This window comes from Mustela nivalis (assembly GCF_964662115.1).
Source record: "Mustela nivalis genome assembly, chromosome: X".
Lineage (NCBI taxonomy): Eukaryota > Metazoa > Chordata > Mammalia > Carnivora > Mustelidae > Mustela > Mustela nivalis.
In genome coordinates, this window is record NC_139040.1 from 126511440 (window position 1) to 126527419 (window position 15980).

General features: G+C 43.8%; 1 protein-coding gene across 4 annotated transcripts in view; it reads left to right on the plus strand.

The window, feature by feature from the left end:
• MID1 (midline 1) overlaps positions 1–15980 on the plus strand; it is a 338502-nt gene that overhangs the window by 295683 nt on the left and 26839 nt on the right. For all 4 annotated transcript variants that reach the window (XM_082717123.1, XM_082717125.1, XM_082717122.1 and 1 more), the window contains exon 5: positions 8418–8566. In XM_082717123.1, coding sequence (XP_082573249.1) covers positions 8418–8566 — 149 coding nt within the window. The remainder of the gene's footprint in view (positions 1–8417; positions 8567–15980) is intronic.

The window sequence follows — 15980 nt, forward strand, 5'->3', positions numbered from 1 at the left end:
ATTCATTCACGATCCAATAAATTCATAAAGTTCTATTATTACTGCTCATAACCATGCTTTAATGAAATATGTACAATTAAATTAACAACAATTAATTGGTACACAGAGGTTCTAATTGCTAATATATGTGCTGTTCTCTGTTTTCTACCACTTTTAAAAGGTACTTTCAATCCTGCATAATGTTTTAGAGTCCTTTGTCTATGTAAGTTGAAAAATATTTATGCGTGTAAATTGTGGTGGTGATCAGAAAAGTTAAGTCAGATAGCTCTGGAAGCTGTTACGGTGAATTAAGAAATTAATATGAATCCATTCCCTGGCCAAGAAGTGACTCATATGTGTTGAACAGCGACTTTTCCCCACGTACAAATTGTACAACTTGGAAGAGCACTGAGTGTCCACCTGGAATCCTCCCAGGACATTTTTCCTCTTCCATTATCATGTACCAGATGTGTACATCTCTTAGGACCTGACGTCTTCCAGCTCCTCAGATGTATGATTGCCTGAAATACAGCTGCAGTTCATGAATATGCATGTGGGAGGGAATTTGTTGCCTTTACATGGCACAGGGATTGGTTCTCAAGGCTAATACTAGTTTCTTACTGCCGCTATAACAAATATCGCAGACTGGGTGACTTAAACCAAAATAGATTTAGTATCTGACCTTCCTCCAGATGTCAGGAATCCAAGATCAGTCTCACTGGGGTTAAAGTCAAGGTTTCAGCCGTGTTGTCCCTTTCCGGAGGCTCTAGGGCAGAATCTATCCCTTGCCTTTTCTGGCTTTTAGAGGCCACTGCATTCCTCAGCTCCTGGTTTCTTTATCACATCACTCTGACCTTTGCTTCTCTCCTCAGATCTCTTTCTCTGGCACAGTTCTCTCTGGTTCTCTCTTGTAAGGACCCTTCTGATTACTCTGGGATCCCCCACATCATCCAGTATAATATCCCCCTCTCTGAAGGTCCTTGCCTTAATCACATCCGCAACATCTCTTTTATCCATGTAAAGCGACATAGTTTAAAAACTCCTGGGATTAGGATGGGAGCATCTTTGGGGGACCCTTAATCAGCCTGGCCGGCATGCCTTTCCCTTGCTTAACTTCGCAACATCGGGGTTTCTCTCATGAGCGCAATTGAAGTAGCAAAGGGATGTCCACAGTTCCGGCCGTGGTGATACATGGGGTTGGTGCTTTGGTGCACCCACTCCACCCCGAACACATGTCAGTGACTAGAGAACATAGGGAAATAGGAAAGCAAAGAGATCCAGCTGGACCCAAAACAAGATAAAGGTCTCCATGGGCCAGAGATGGGACAAACCTGTAAAGCTGCAGTTGTGGCTAAAACATGGGAGTGGGACTTGGTCTGGAAGAGACCAGAACAGCAACACCTTCAACTCCAGTGGATAAAGAGTTCTTGAAGCCTTGGGATATAGTGGCTGGAAGTGCTCCAGATGGTATAGGAGACTAAAATTAGGCTCGTTGGTTAATGCCATGGGCCGTAGAAGGCTTCTCAGTTCATTAAAAGGCACTGAAAAAGATTATTGCCAACCTCTACATTGGGTCATAGTTTTTAGGGATTTCGGTCCTGGGAGTCTGGAACAAGTCGTCAGGCTGGAGCCTGGCTCTGCACTATTTCTGATACCTGCTCAAAAGAGAAGCCTCAGAAATGCAGAGGATCCCTGAATGAGGACCCCCCAAAGGGAAGGGGGGTGTGGAAGACTGATGGCAACATGGCGTAGGTGGAGGGGATAGGAGGGCGCTAAGCAAAGAGGGTGAGGGAGGAAAAAGATCATGAATGACTTCTTCCCTTTAAATCTGAAACCCAAACCACAGTGCTGAAGCATATAAAGAAATCTTGCATTTCTGAAAATGTAGCCTGCAAAATCAACATTCGCTCACCCCAGGTGAAATTCATTGTATGGGAAAACACAGAAAAGATGTTTAAAGTGATAAATGAAGGGATGGCTTCTATTTTAAAAGAACAAAAACTTGCGAAGCCACAAAAGGATATAAGATCAGAAAGAAGGAAATGTGAAAACAAATTAGCAGTTCGGGAAGTAAAATGTAGATACCGAAACTGCAAAAAAAACTCAGCCGTAGGGGGAATTTGGAAACTAAGTTTTAGCCTCCACATAGGAGATGCTATTCTGCACCTAAGAATGTGAAATTCGAGCCATATTTCATGCCATATACAAAAATCAGATCTAGGGGCACCTGGGTGACTCAGTGGGTTTTGGCCTCTGCTTTCGGCTCAGGTCATGATCTCAGGGTCCTGGGATGGAGTCCTGCATCAGGCTCTCTGCTCAGCGGGGAGCCTGCTTCCCCTCTTTCTGTGCCTGCCTCTCTGCCTACTTGTGATCTCTCTCTCTCTCTGTCAAATAAGTAAATGAAATCTTTAAAAAAAAAAAAAAACAAACAGATCTTGGGCACCTGGGTGGCTCAGTGGGTTAAGCCGCTGCCTTGGGCTCAGGTCATGATCTCAGGGTCCTGGGATCGAGTCCCACATCGGGCTCTCTGCTCAGCAGGGAGCCTGCTTCCTTCTCTCTCTCTCTCTCTCTCTCTGCCTGCCTCTCAGTGTACTTGTAATTTCTCTCTGTCAAATAAATAAATAAAATCTTAAAAAAAAAAACAGATCTAAATGGATGTTGCTAATGTGTAGGACAAAACGATAAAACTTCTAGAAGAAAACATAGGAGGAAATCTTGGTGAGCCTTGAGTTGGGCAAAGATTGATCATATACAAGGTTAAAAACATCAAAGAAATATTTATAAATTAAACAGATAATTGTATTACTCAAAAGTAAAAATTTCTCTCTAAAAGACACTATTAAGAGAACGTAAAGACAAGCCACAGGTTGGAGACAAATATTTATAAATTATTAATTGAAATAGAAAAGTATTTGTACATGGGTATATAACAAATTCTCAAAACTCATTAGCAAAGAAACAAACAATACCTTTACCCAAACGGATAAAAGATTTGAATAGGTACTTTACCAAGGAAGGCATATGGATGGCAAATGAGCACATGGAAAGATGTTCAAAATCATTACTTGTTGAGAAAAGTCAGTGAGGCAAATTAGGACCTCAAGGAGATACCCTACTTACCTCGTAGAACAGTTAAAATAAAAAAGATGGGCCATACCGTGTTGTTGAGAACGTGGAGGAACTAGAACTCTCATACGCAGAGAGTAAAACTGCATTTTGGAAAACTCAGTTTCTTAAGTAGTTAAACATACACTTATCATATGATCCAGCCATTCTAGGTGTTTGCCAAGAGAACTGAAAGCATATGGCCCTATAGGACACGTACATGAATTTTCACCAGAATGGTAAAGGTAATAGCCCCGACCCAAGTGTCCGCCGGAAGGTGAATGGATTCAATTCGTGGCACATCCATACAGCGAAATACTATTCAACAACAAAAAAGAACAAGCTATTGATACATGCAACAACTTGGATGAGTCTCAGTAGATTCATGGTGGGGGAAAGAAGCCAGACGGAAAATAGTATGTACTACGTGAACACATTCATGTGGCAGTTTAGAAACGATGCTTTCTTTTTTCCTTTTTTTAAAAGATATAATTTATTTATTTGTCAGAGAGAGAGAGAGAGGGAGGGAGAGTACAAGCAGTGAGAGCAGCAGGCAGAGGGCGAAGCAGACTTCCGGCTGAGCAAGGAGCCCAATGTGGGGCTCGATCCCAGGACCCTGAGATCATGGCCTGAGCTGAAGGCAGAGGCTTAACTGACTGAGCCACCCAGGCACCCCTAGAAACAATACTTTCTAATAATCTACAGTGACAGAGGACAAATCAGTGGTTGGCTAGGAACGAGTGACAGGGCCTGGGCTGGGAGGGAGGCGGGGGGGAATAGGAGGAAAACGGAGGCATGATCTCTGTGTTCATTATCTTAGGGGCTTACACATATTTGAAAACTTACCAGATTTGTCCTTTAAATATATACAGGTTGTTGTATGTTAATTATATCTCAACAAAGCTGTTTATAAGATAATTGTATTATTTATATAATGGAACAGTCTTCAAAACTCAAAATTAATGAACTAGGGTGATACATATCTATATGGACAAATCAAAAAAATATAAACAAGCTTTACAGTGCTTTGCATGGAGTGAGACTTGTTACTACCAAAGACATCCCATACAGTGTTTAGGCCCGCATACATACTTGGGAGTGATATGCCCTGAATTCAAAAAGGTGTTTTCCTCTGGAGAAGGACTTGAATGAAATTAGGGACGGACACACAGGGCTTCCGTGCTATCAATAATATTTTTCCTCCTTCTGAGAAATCTTTTATGTTAATATGATGAAAATTGTGAGATTTGGTAAAGCTGGGACTATGCATAGGGAAATTCATCGTATTAATTTAAAAATCGTCTGTGTGTTTGAAATTGACCACTTTTGGAAAAGTACACACTTGCTTGGGGACCTTCTCTCAGAAGGCAGTCTTAGAAAGCAAACGTTACTTGGGAAAGATGAGGCCCAGTTTGGCTTTCTCGTGAGTTAACCGATTTGGTGCATCACCGAAGGCTAGGGGATCCCAAACCTCGGAATCCACAGTGACTGAGTCCCTGGCCAGGGCATGCGGCGTCAGAGATACATCACGAAGAAGACAAGAGCGTGAGTACCTGCGTGCTGGGAAGCAGAGGTGCTGGGCAGAGAAGGCCGAGTATGGACTTGGGGCCCGGAGAGGGCGCCCAGGCTGGTGTCTGTGTGGTCTTGAGGACGCTGAATCCACAGAAGGGGCAGTTGGGCCCTCTCACCAGCACTTGCAAGTGGGGAGCTCGCCAGAAGAAGAACTGGCGGGACCGTGGGGATCACGCTGTGAATTTCATTCGCCTCGTGACCTCGGCCGCCATGTGTCTCTGGCATGGATCATGAGGCCGTTAGACCCGATGGAAACAGACTCACCACAAATCCTCCGGCTGGGGGCTTGCCAGGTGGGCAGGGTTGGGACCCATGGGTACATAATGGTAATGCTTGCTCTCAGACCATTGTGCAGTCTTCGAAAGAAAGAGCTCAGCAGCCTTTCTCCTTGGAGGGACTGGAGAGTCTCAAGCCATGAGACTCCCTGGGAAAGAATTGTCTTATCTCTTCGGTAGTAGGAGATAAATTTCATGTCAACACACGAAAAGCAGGCCACAGACTCCAGACTGAGTAAATTACGTGTTTTATGTTCAGACACAGATTGATGGTAGAAGGCTGCAGCCACAGAGAGAAAGGGTCCCTTCTCTTCGCTGCTTTTATGTACTCTAAATCTCCAAAATTTAAGATAATTAACTGGACTACATGGCCGGGCTTTTCTAGAGCCTTATAGAAATGCCAAGTCAGGCCTCATTGGCAATGCCGAGACTTGTGATAAATGAGGCTCAGTTGTTAGGACATGACAATTTGGTGCTGGGAATCCTACAATGTATATAAAGCCCATATATTAAAAGCATTTAAAATGCATTTAAAGAAAAGTGAAGGGCTGCTTTTTAAAGCATGTTCGAGGTATAATAAACAAAGCAAATAAATCGGTATATTTGGCCCATGTCCTCCCTGAAAGGAGATTCAACTGGCAGGCTAGTTCCATGATGAGTATGGAGCGAGTTCCTGAAATTACAATGTGCAATCAACACTTCCCAAAGGAACAAAAGAACAGGGCCAACTTGGAAAAATGACCCCTGCGACAATGACACATACATATAAAGAATCTTCTTAGGTGTCAGTGTCCAGTGTTTCTTTTCAAATATCAAGTTTTATTCATCCTGTCAGATTTTTAAAATAGTATATACAAAAGAGTTTTCTAAGGATGAAATTAGTATTTTGCTAACTGCTTGGTGTCTGATTTGAAGTGTTGTAGCAAGTAGGGTAGGGTGTCCCAGAGTGTGGTTCAGATTAGGGCCGTTTGATCAGAATCACGAAGGCTGGCAAACTTCTTCTGTAAAGGAGAGAGGTGTATGTTGTAGTGTGAAAGCAGCCATAGATGAGTCATAAATGAATGACTGTTTCAGCATGCCAATAAAACTTTATTGACACATGTAGATGTGTGCTGAATACAGCGTATGGACCATAGTTTGTGAACACCTGATTGAGAGTCGTGTTTTTCTTTTTTCTTTTTTTTTTTTAATCGAAGCCCCCAGGAAAAAATAGAGAGGACATGAAATCCAGCATGCACGCATACGAAAAGTTTTTGCAAAACTGAATTTGCCTTCTCTATCAGGAATGCACTCTGCTATTTTCTTCTCTCCTCTCCTCTTCTCTTCTGTTTAGTTTTTCCATGCTCATCCTGACTACTGACCCATCGTCTGCAGCTCTTTGACCGCTGAGGTGCAGTTTCGAGCCACTCTGCCAATGACAACTTTTTAGAGGATATTGGCGAGTGAGCCCAGATATCTCTAAGTTTCTCTTTTCCAAAGATTCCTTCTGATCCCTGTGCACACCATTTTGAAAAGCTGTGATCTGGTGTGTGAAGTGGAACTGTACATTTGAACTAAAATTAAAATGATGCTAACAGTTGTTTTTCTGTAAAGCATTCCTGTGTTTTCAAAGAAGCCTCTTCATTTTGGCTTGCTTCAGCTTAACACATGATTTAGGGCTGTGGTTTGGCTTCGTTTCTTATCTTTTCCTCTTGATGCCACTTTTAATTTCCAGTGTCATGGTAGAGGAAAAGAAGGGAGAAAATAGAATTCAAGCATTGGTGCCTCTGTGGCCTGTGGGATCACAGATAGGCATACCAAAAGGGTACGTGACCGACGGAGTTGTTCTAAAGGAATATTTGGACCTTATATTTCTTTCGTTAGAATTGTATTAAACATCTTTAATTTCATTGTATGCTTCAGTATTTCATTCCCTTGGTTTGTTGGGGACTCTAAGTTACTCTCCTTCCTCTGCTGGATGTGTTCTAACATCTTGAATTGGACTCTAGGCCTTTCTCAGCTTTACCTCTGGATGTAACCACGTTAAACGCTAAATTCAATTTGGTGTCAAGAAAGTGTTCTTTCATTCAGCTAATGAACACAGTTCATCTGCTGCAGTTGGTCACTGTAATTATAATGAGTTAAGTCTTTTACCAGCCTTAATCTCATAGGCTGTTTGCTCCAAGGTTTTGACACTTCCTATCTCTCTCTCTCCTTTGAGGAATTTTTCTCACTCTTGCCCGAAATCTTGCGGCTGCCGCCTCCCGGTGCGGCCTGACTTTCCTTTGTTTGCAGCAGTACAACCTAGCTGGAATCAGATGTTCCACACCGGCCTCAAGTTCTGACATCTCCTTCCTTCCTTTTCTTCCATGAAAGTTGCACGGGGATGATAATGATGACTGGGAGAAAGAAGGAATTTCTTGGAGTTAGCAGGAATTCTGGAGGGAGCCGGAGCCAGCCTTGTCTGCAAGACAGATTAACTGGCCCCCTCCCTGCCCTTTCACCCAGGACTGTTTTCCATTCCGGAATGATCCTGAAGCCAGCCAAGACCTGTCCCAGGCTGTGTGGATGGGGCACTGGGCACACGGCAATTCCAATTAGCAGTCTAATTTTGACTTGGCTTCTGGCCAGAGGGCTTCATCTCACAGCACATTTCAGACACCAGAGCGAATGGTCAAGTGGGTTACTGTGCACTTATCTTGGCCTACCCCCGAGGTCACGGTCAATTACGTCGGAGGGTCGTTTTCAAGCAAGACAGAATCAGGAATTGGAATGGCGGTTGGAACCAAACATGCATTTTTATCCCGACTGGGAAATGCTTATCAAAATAGTTCTTAGTTATCAAGTAAGCACAAAGTGCCTGGAAATGACGTTCCCAGTGAGGGGAAATGGCCCAGCTGTGCTTTTTTTGGCTTTCTCTCATCTGCTCAACAGGAAAAATATTAATCAATGGAAAAAAACACTCTCTTTCTGTTAATTTAACACATGAGTTTTAGATCGTGTGGGAAATAGTAATACCTCATGTTTTCCCATCACGGTTTTATGACGCGGATCACAAAGACCTTTTTAGAAAATGGTTCTTGCTTAAGCCATTCGCACCTACTGGGATGTCTTAAGTTTCTTGACGGCCCAGCCAGAAGCCCGAGATAGAGACGGTCCCAGCACTCACTGCCATCTTCTAGTAACTGAGTGGAATGGCGAGGGAAGAGGTCTGGTGACCCTTGCAACTTGCCATTAGGCAGCACCTTTTTTCCCCATCAACAAGGAAGCAATTCACAATAGAGTATTTTCTCATAAAACAAATTAGCGACACTTCTCCAAGAAGATTGAGACTATCCAAGCCAGGAGTCCCGTACCTGGGATTTCCGTATTTCTCTGCCTGCTCTCGGATGTTTATCGAAGGACAACTTTCCATGCAGCAGGACGCACATATCCAGAAGCGTCCAGCCCGGTGCGTGTTCCCTCAGCAAGCCCGCCCACCTAACCGTCTCCGTGCCTCTTTTCAAGGTGATGAGGCTTCGCAAACTGGCTCAGCAGATTGCAAACTGCAAGCAGTGCATCGAGCGGTCGGCCTCCCTCATCTCCCAGGCAGAGCACTCTCTGAAAGAGAACGATCACGCGCGCTTCCTGCAGACGGCCAAGAGCATCACTGAGAGGTGAGTTGCAGGGGCTGCTGGGAAGTTCTCAGCCGCTGGCCTCCTGTGTCTGCGGAGTGATTGCTTGGCCTTGCCCTCGCCTTGCTTTTGTTTTCATTCTGGAGGCTGAGTACCAGGGAGAATAGAGCCTTTGAGTTGCTTTGTTCCAGCCAAAGATGCTTCCCTTTGACATGTCAAAGCCTTTTCAGTAGCGCCTTGGAGTTCAAGGCCTTTGAAACAAGAGTCCACCAGTTAGAGAGAATAAAATCAGCCTTGCTTTGGGTAGGGGGCCGGGGGGTGGGGCAGGGGAGAAAGCTTACAGTGGCACAGAAATGGCAATTACTGTGAATCTCAGCCCTGATCTTATCATGCATTTGGTAACAAAGAGTCAAAGTGAAGGCACCGACATGAAAGGGAATCTTTTCTTCCATCTCAGGGCTCGTCTATTAAAAAGGAGAAGAAAAAAAAGCCAAGGCCCAGGTGTTGTGCTCTGTTAGACCTGTGTTTATTTGGTTGAGAAGCTTCGCTCGTCAGAAAGGTCAAAGCTGACTCATGTGGGAGAGAAAGGACCCAACTGTCAGTCTCATACCTCTTTCTTTTAAAGGATCCTTTATTCTGGGGTAGGGAACGTAAAGATAACATTATTCCATTGGTCAGTTCAGCAGTGAAACTGATGGGAGTCCGTGTTTCTTCGCCACCCGTCCCGATTGGCATAAACTCCACCGAAATGGTACCTCCAACCCCTGCCGATGCCCTTGACTTTTCATTCATTCTCATTTTCGGAGTCCCCTGCCCCTTACGCAAAGCAATAATAGAATGCAATCACCGGACAACGCCGGACAGCTCATTCATGCTGGTGTTTATCCTAGAGCAGAAGCCTGCACACTTTGATAAAGGGTCAGAGACAAAATATTTTCAGCTCTGCAGGTGATAAGGTCTCCTTCACAACTACTCAGCTCTGCCGTGGTAACTCCATAGCACCCTGTCATACACAGAAAAGATCGGGCGTGCCTGGGCTTCCAGAAACATTTCCCCCAACAGGTATTTCGCCTTCTGGCTGTATTTTGTCAATGCCTGACCCACCATCTTCTCACTTGCATTTCTTCAAGGAAAGAGACAACTAACATTAATCGAGTGCGTGCTTATGTCGGACACTGTGCTAATTCTCAAAATAGCGCTTAGAGGTAGTCATTGACGTTTCTGTTTCCACTGTTCTCTTAGAGTAATGTACAGTGGTTTTATACCTCGGGCCCTGTATCGAGCCAGCTTCATTTTGTTATTTCTTATATTTGAGAAGAACTCTTCCGCGACTGGTTACGATGGTTACGATACTTAATGTCTTCCAAAGCGCGTGGCTAACAGCTGCTTATCATCACTTTTATATCCTTAAAATGATCGCCTCCCTATCTTAAGCCAGTGTCTTTGCTTATGACTCCTGGATTCCCAGTGTTTGTCTTTGTGGCACCCATCTAGACTTTATCCAGTTGTTCTGTGTTCATCCTAAGGTTAAAAACTGCAAATGGCGCTAATATTCCCGTGTACCTAGGCCACTCTGCTAGACCCTATTTACACTTACGTCATGCTTTCCAACTGGGATCCAAGAGCACTCTTCTCCAGCGATGAATCATGAGGTGTCCAGATGAAAGGGCTACTGTGAGCTGCATTTCTCAGTAATCCCTAAAAATTTCATCAAGTGTAATACGAACAGACTCTTAGCTATTGAGGGGAGAGAATGTGGCCCCATAACAGTTGGGATAGAACATTCTGGAAGAAGACCTACCTTTGAAATAGAATGTGAGTGCATGAATGTCTACATGTGATCTTCCACAGATCCGGCAGGTCATGACCTGTCCCATTCACTTCTACCTATAACAAGCCCATCTCTTTGAGAACGGAAAGATGACTTTGATTTTTTTCTTTCCACAGATGAATTGTAGAATACAGTTGACCCTTGACCAGCATGGGTTTGAACTGCTCAGGTCCACTTATACATGGATTTAAAAAAAGTATATAGTGCAGTATTGTAAATGTATTTTCTCAATAATATTTTCCATAATAAGATTTCTTAATATTTCTAGTAATATTTTCTTTTCCCTAGCTTACTTTATTGTCAGAATGCAGAGTATAAGACATATAACATACAAAAGATGTGTTAATCAACACTTTATGTTATCAGTGAGGCTTCTGGTCACCAGTAGGCTCTTAGTAATTAAGTTTGTGGGAATCAAAAGTCATACATGGATTTTCCCCCGAGTGGGGGTCCCCTAATCCCCACACTGTTCAGGGGTCAACTGTATGGTATATTCTCAAGCCTCACTAATATGTAGTTCTTGGTGTGATAGTATGTGTACTTTTAATAAAATTGTTTTAAATAAGTAGGACTATTCACTGAACCTAGACATAAGAAAGTCGGCCTCCTGCTTATGAGAAAGCTAAATTTCCAGCAGATTTGAAGACGTGGTGCCTATAACCGTTGGCCAAGAGCCTTTGTCCTTCTGCTCCTACAGCCCGTCTCTTCCCATGTCCATTGTCCATCCTCTTGGTCAATTCCTGAGCCTTCCTCTCTTTCCAGGACCGGAATGTAGTGAAGGGGCAGGGAGCTTGGACCAGGACCTAGGGAGCTTGGGCTGGGATCCCAGCACTGCCACTTTTTAACTGTGATGCTTTGGGTTTGCCTGTGAGCTATTTTCTGCGTAGAGTGTTGGGCTCAAAGGGGCACCCTGCTGGCACAGTCAGTTAAGCATCTGACTTGGCTCACGTCATGATCTAGGGTCCTGGGATGGAGCCTGCATGGAGGCTATGCTCAGCGGGGAGTCTGCTTCCCCCTCTCTCTCTCCCCCTGCTCATACATTCCCCCTCTCCCTCCCTGTCTCTCAAATTAAGAAATAAAACCTCTTTTTTAAAAAAGAGGGGTAAAAAAGAAAATTGGGCTCATAATAACTGCTTCGATCAGTAGTTGTAATACTGTCGCTGATAACTCCTAAGAACAGAACTTCAGTGTCGCAGATAATCCATAATGTCTGTTGGCTTTAAGTTCTCGTAGTTTAGTATGTGAGTATGGCCCCGCCTCGTATGTTCTGGGGCTGGTCTCTGCCTGTCTCTACCCTTCAATCCTTTTCTTAGTAAACATTCTTCTCTAGGATATGACTTTGTAATTCTCTGCCTCCTACTGTGTCTGCCTTGGGCTTTGGCACCTGTGTACTTCTAAACCACCTTTATTCTTCTGTTCGAGGAGGGAAAGCCCGGAACAAACTTTCAGTCCTGCAAGCCTTCCTAACGTGAGACTTGGATGGGATTTTTCTGTATCTTAGAATCACTTAAAGTAGGTATGTTCCTCTACAGGGTGAATCTACCTGCAAAAAGATTTTTGATTCAGAAATATTAAAAAAAGAAAAAGAAAAAGAAAACCAAACCCAAAGGAGAGAGACCATCAAGCTTTACATTGTAGGAGATGCATATGCTTTGGAGTCAAGTGTCTGGCTCTGTGCTAATTGCTTAGGAGTACTTATGGCCAGCACTGGGGCTGCTCCTTTAACACTTGGGAGTCTAATTTCGCTCATACACTCCTAGCGGGCAGAAACCCCAGCCACCTTGTTTTCACCACGAAAGCGCCAGCACATAGCAAACTGCCGGCCGTAAATGAATGAGTGAACAAATCATAAAACATGTCGATTGTTCCTACCTAAGATGGTTGTTACAGGGACAAAATGAAATAATACGGTAAAACCGTTAGTCCGATTCCTGTCCCAAGGTGATCATGCAACGAATGCCAATTCTCTTCCTTCCCACTCACTAAATTGACACAAATGGAGTGCATAACACACTATATTCCCAAGTCACACTAATACATAGGTCTTCTGCATGGTTGTGTGGGCATCTTTATACAACTACATTAAGGAAGCCAAACTCTTCACTAAATCAAAGCATAAGAAAGTTGCTTATGAGAAATCTGAACTTAAAATCACTTTTAGTACCCAGTTATCAAGATGGTAAAAAGAAACTTCCCTCCGAACGGTACCCATTTTTCAGAGCTCCTAGGAGGGTGTCCAACTGCACTGTCCTTCGACACCGTAAGCAGTTCAAGCATCCATCAGACTTGCCCCGGATATAAAACCAAGACCTCCAGTTGTCAACGCTGGAGAGATGTCGCTTGATTTTAAGAATTCAAGCACGTATGATGAGTGGTTTTTGAAGTGTGTTCTGGTAGGGTGTTAATTGGTGTTAAAACAACAACAAAGTTCCCGAGCCAAATGCATCTGGGAAATCCTGAGCAGACCAAAGCAGACCACGTTTTGCTGCTGTGAGACCTCACTGGGTTTTACCGTGGTGATTTGCCCACTCGCCCAAGAGAGACCCATTTATGTGCCATTGTCAAGGGTCGGGCATGGGGAGAAGGATATTGGGCAGGAAGGTTAGAACATCCTCCCCTGGCATTGGCTGTTTGAGAGAAAGCCTGTGAGCCACATAGCTCCAGACACGTCCGTCTTTTAGAAAATTGCCTCCAAGTGGCCCTAGCAAACTGTCACGGAGATTAGGAGCATCGACGTCAAAACAGAATCAGGAAGTAATGTGCAGGCCACCCCCTTAAGCATCAGGATAGGACACATGTCCTTATTTGCCTCAGTATGATAAGAGCTTAACACACACCCACAAGCATGTGCGCACATGCGAATGTACATACACTCACACAGACACACAAAAGTATGAAAGCACAGAATTTCAAAAGTGGCCTAAGGCTGATGGCCCTGGTGGATTTTGGCAACTCATCTGAAAGGCCAGAAGATGGGCAACAAGGATTTGGGGAATAAAAACAAGGCCTAAAATGTTGACTTTGGCAGCTCTCCCCTCGCCTGTCACTCCAATTACGAATTTGAAATTGTAGCCAAAGATAAATATCTCTCCTTCCATCAAAAACCTGTGTAGGTGTTAAAAGCAGCAGTAACCCGCACAGCTTCTTGCTGTCAGTCTCGGCGTCCCAGCCTTTCCGTTCCCACTCCACAGAGTTCCCACCAACCACATGGCGGGCATTGGCAGTTTTTTTTTTTTTTTTAACACTGTCACTTGCCCAAACCACGTTTTAGTTAACTGTGGACCATAGAACCAGGAGAAACTTGGGAGTAAAATCTGTTTGGGGTGGACCTGAACAGAAGCTTCTGTCCCTGGACAGCAGAGCGCCGGGGATCCTCTCAGCCCAAGATCGGAGCCACACAACAAAGACAGAGAAATGCCACGGAGAGACGCCCGTTCCTTAACAGCTCGGTGCAGTTTTCCCTGCTGGACATCATGAAACATTCTAACTGGGGGTTCACATGGCGCTATAGCATTTCTTTTAACTTTTCTGCACTGATGCAAATATTGCGGGCTCTTCAGTGCGTGTGGGCGTGCTTTAAGAGCTCCGTATGTATTTGCTGAGCGATCCCAGGATCGCTCTGAGTTCTGAGAAGTTTTTGTGATTATGGGTCAAAAGGAAGGCATTTTTTAAGTACAGTTTGACTATGTGTGAAAAACGCCTAATAACCATGCCTTTCTCCACCTGTCTAAATTAGCAGGTGTTCATCACAATAATTAGCCCATTCCCATTGGGTGCGCTCTTTAGCCAACAAAATCCCCCAACTCAGCTATTCACTGTTTCTTTTTTTTTTTTTTCTTTTTAAAAGATTTTGTTTATCTGAGAGAGAGGGCACGCATAAGTAGATGGAGCGGCAGGCAGAGGGGAAGCAGGCTCCGTGCTGAGCAAGGAGCCTGATGCGGGGCTCCATCCCAGGACCCTGAGATCATGACCTGAGCCAAAGGCAGACACCACTTAACTGACTGAGCCCCCCAGGCACCCCAGCTCTTCACTGTTCCTCGGTGAAACAGTTAGGTGGTGAATTTAGATTCTCCCCCCTCATTCAAACACTTGAAACCTTTCTTTCCAGAGTCTCTGCCTCTTCAGACTTTTTATCAGTGGATCCCAATATCATTCTGGTTATTACACTATTAATTATCCTGTCTACCACACTCCCGACACAGAACTGGAAATGTATCAGAAGTACAATTCTAGAAACTTTGAGCACTTCACAGGTGTAACTTATACTGAGGTGAAATTCGGAGAATGTGAAATTAACCATTTTAATGTGTGCGATCTGTCATATTTGGTATATTCATGATGTTGTGTAATAAGAGTTCCAAAATCTTTTTATCACCCCCCAAAAACTCCATACCCATTATGCAGTCATCATCCACTATGCCACCCCCCGCCCCACCGGTCTGCTCTCTGTCTCTGGGAATTTGCCTGTTCTGGACATTTCCTACAAATAGAGCATACGGTACACGGCCTTTTGCATCAGACTTCTTTCACTTAGCATTAACACTTTCAAGGTTCATCCACACTGTTGTGTGTATCAGTACTTCAGTCCTTTTTATGCATGAATAATATTCCATTGTATGAATAAACCCGCAAGTATAATTTCTTTAGCCAAAATACATCATCTTTATAAGATACAAAGTTTAAGAGCCGTTAAGAGACCCAAGAGGAGATAGATCTCCTTAGGTAACCAGGCCGAAATTTTTCTAGATTAAATGGAAGAATTTAGACCTAGAATTCTCTTCCAGGCTGCTTCCAGCTAGCTTTGTAACTTTCTAGAAATGAGCACCAGCACTCTTAATGAGAAAATAACTAGATTTAGAGATGAACCATTTCAGAGTATTTCTTTACTCACCGATTCCCAGCACCCTACGCAGCACTCTACAGGTAGTTGGCCCTTGGTGGTGGTTACCGAACTTCCTGAAATACCCAGATCAACAAGATCACGGGTCTAGCATGGTCTGAGACGCTCAGACGTGGTTTACGTCATGCCGCAACTGTATCGTTTTTAAGAGGATCGCTTGCATTTTTTAATTAGTCCAAACGTTCTATTGGCAACTGAACTTTGCAAATCAGTCTGAGAGATTAACACACACATAGCACGAGATTCTCTTCTAGCAGGAGCGCTGTACTCACCAGTACGTTGCTTTATAGTTTATAAATGAGAACGTTTCACTAGCAATCATAAATGAAGAGGGAAAATGGGGCATCCATGGGAGGAATTTGTGAGGAAGCTCATGAATATTTTCCATGGCATCTGCTGGGAATATGGTACAAAAAAAATGAATACAAAAAGAACGAAACAAGCCAGACAAAAACTCCTTTTTAAATGTTTATTTTAGAGAGAGGCTAGTAATTGATTAAACTAATCCAATATCTGGAAACATTCTTTTTTAATCTTCACTTTGCCTTTTATGCAGTTTGAAATTTTGGAGACTCCTCTTTGAAGTGGAGCAGGGTCGGGTCTGAAAGGAACAAACAGTTTCCCAGACAGATGTGTGAAGAAATGCCCGGAGCTATGTGCTTCTTGCTGGGGTTAGATGTGAAGGGGCCTGGCTGTTAAATACACAGCAACATGAGATATGAATA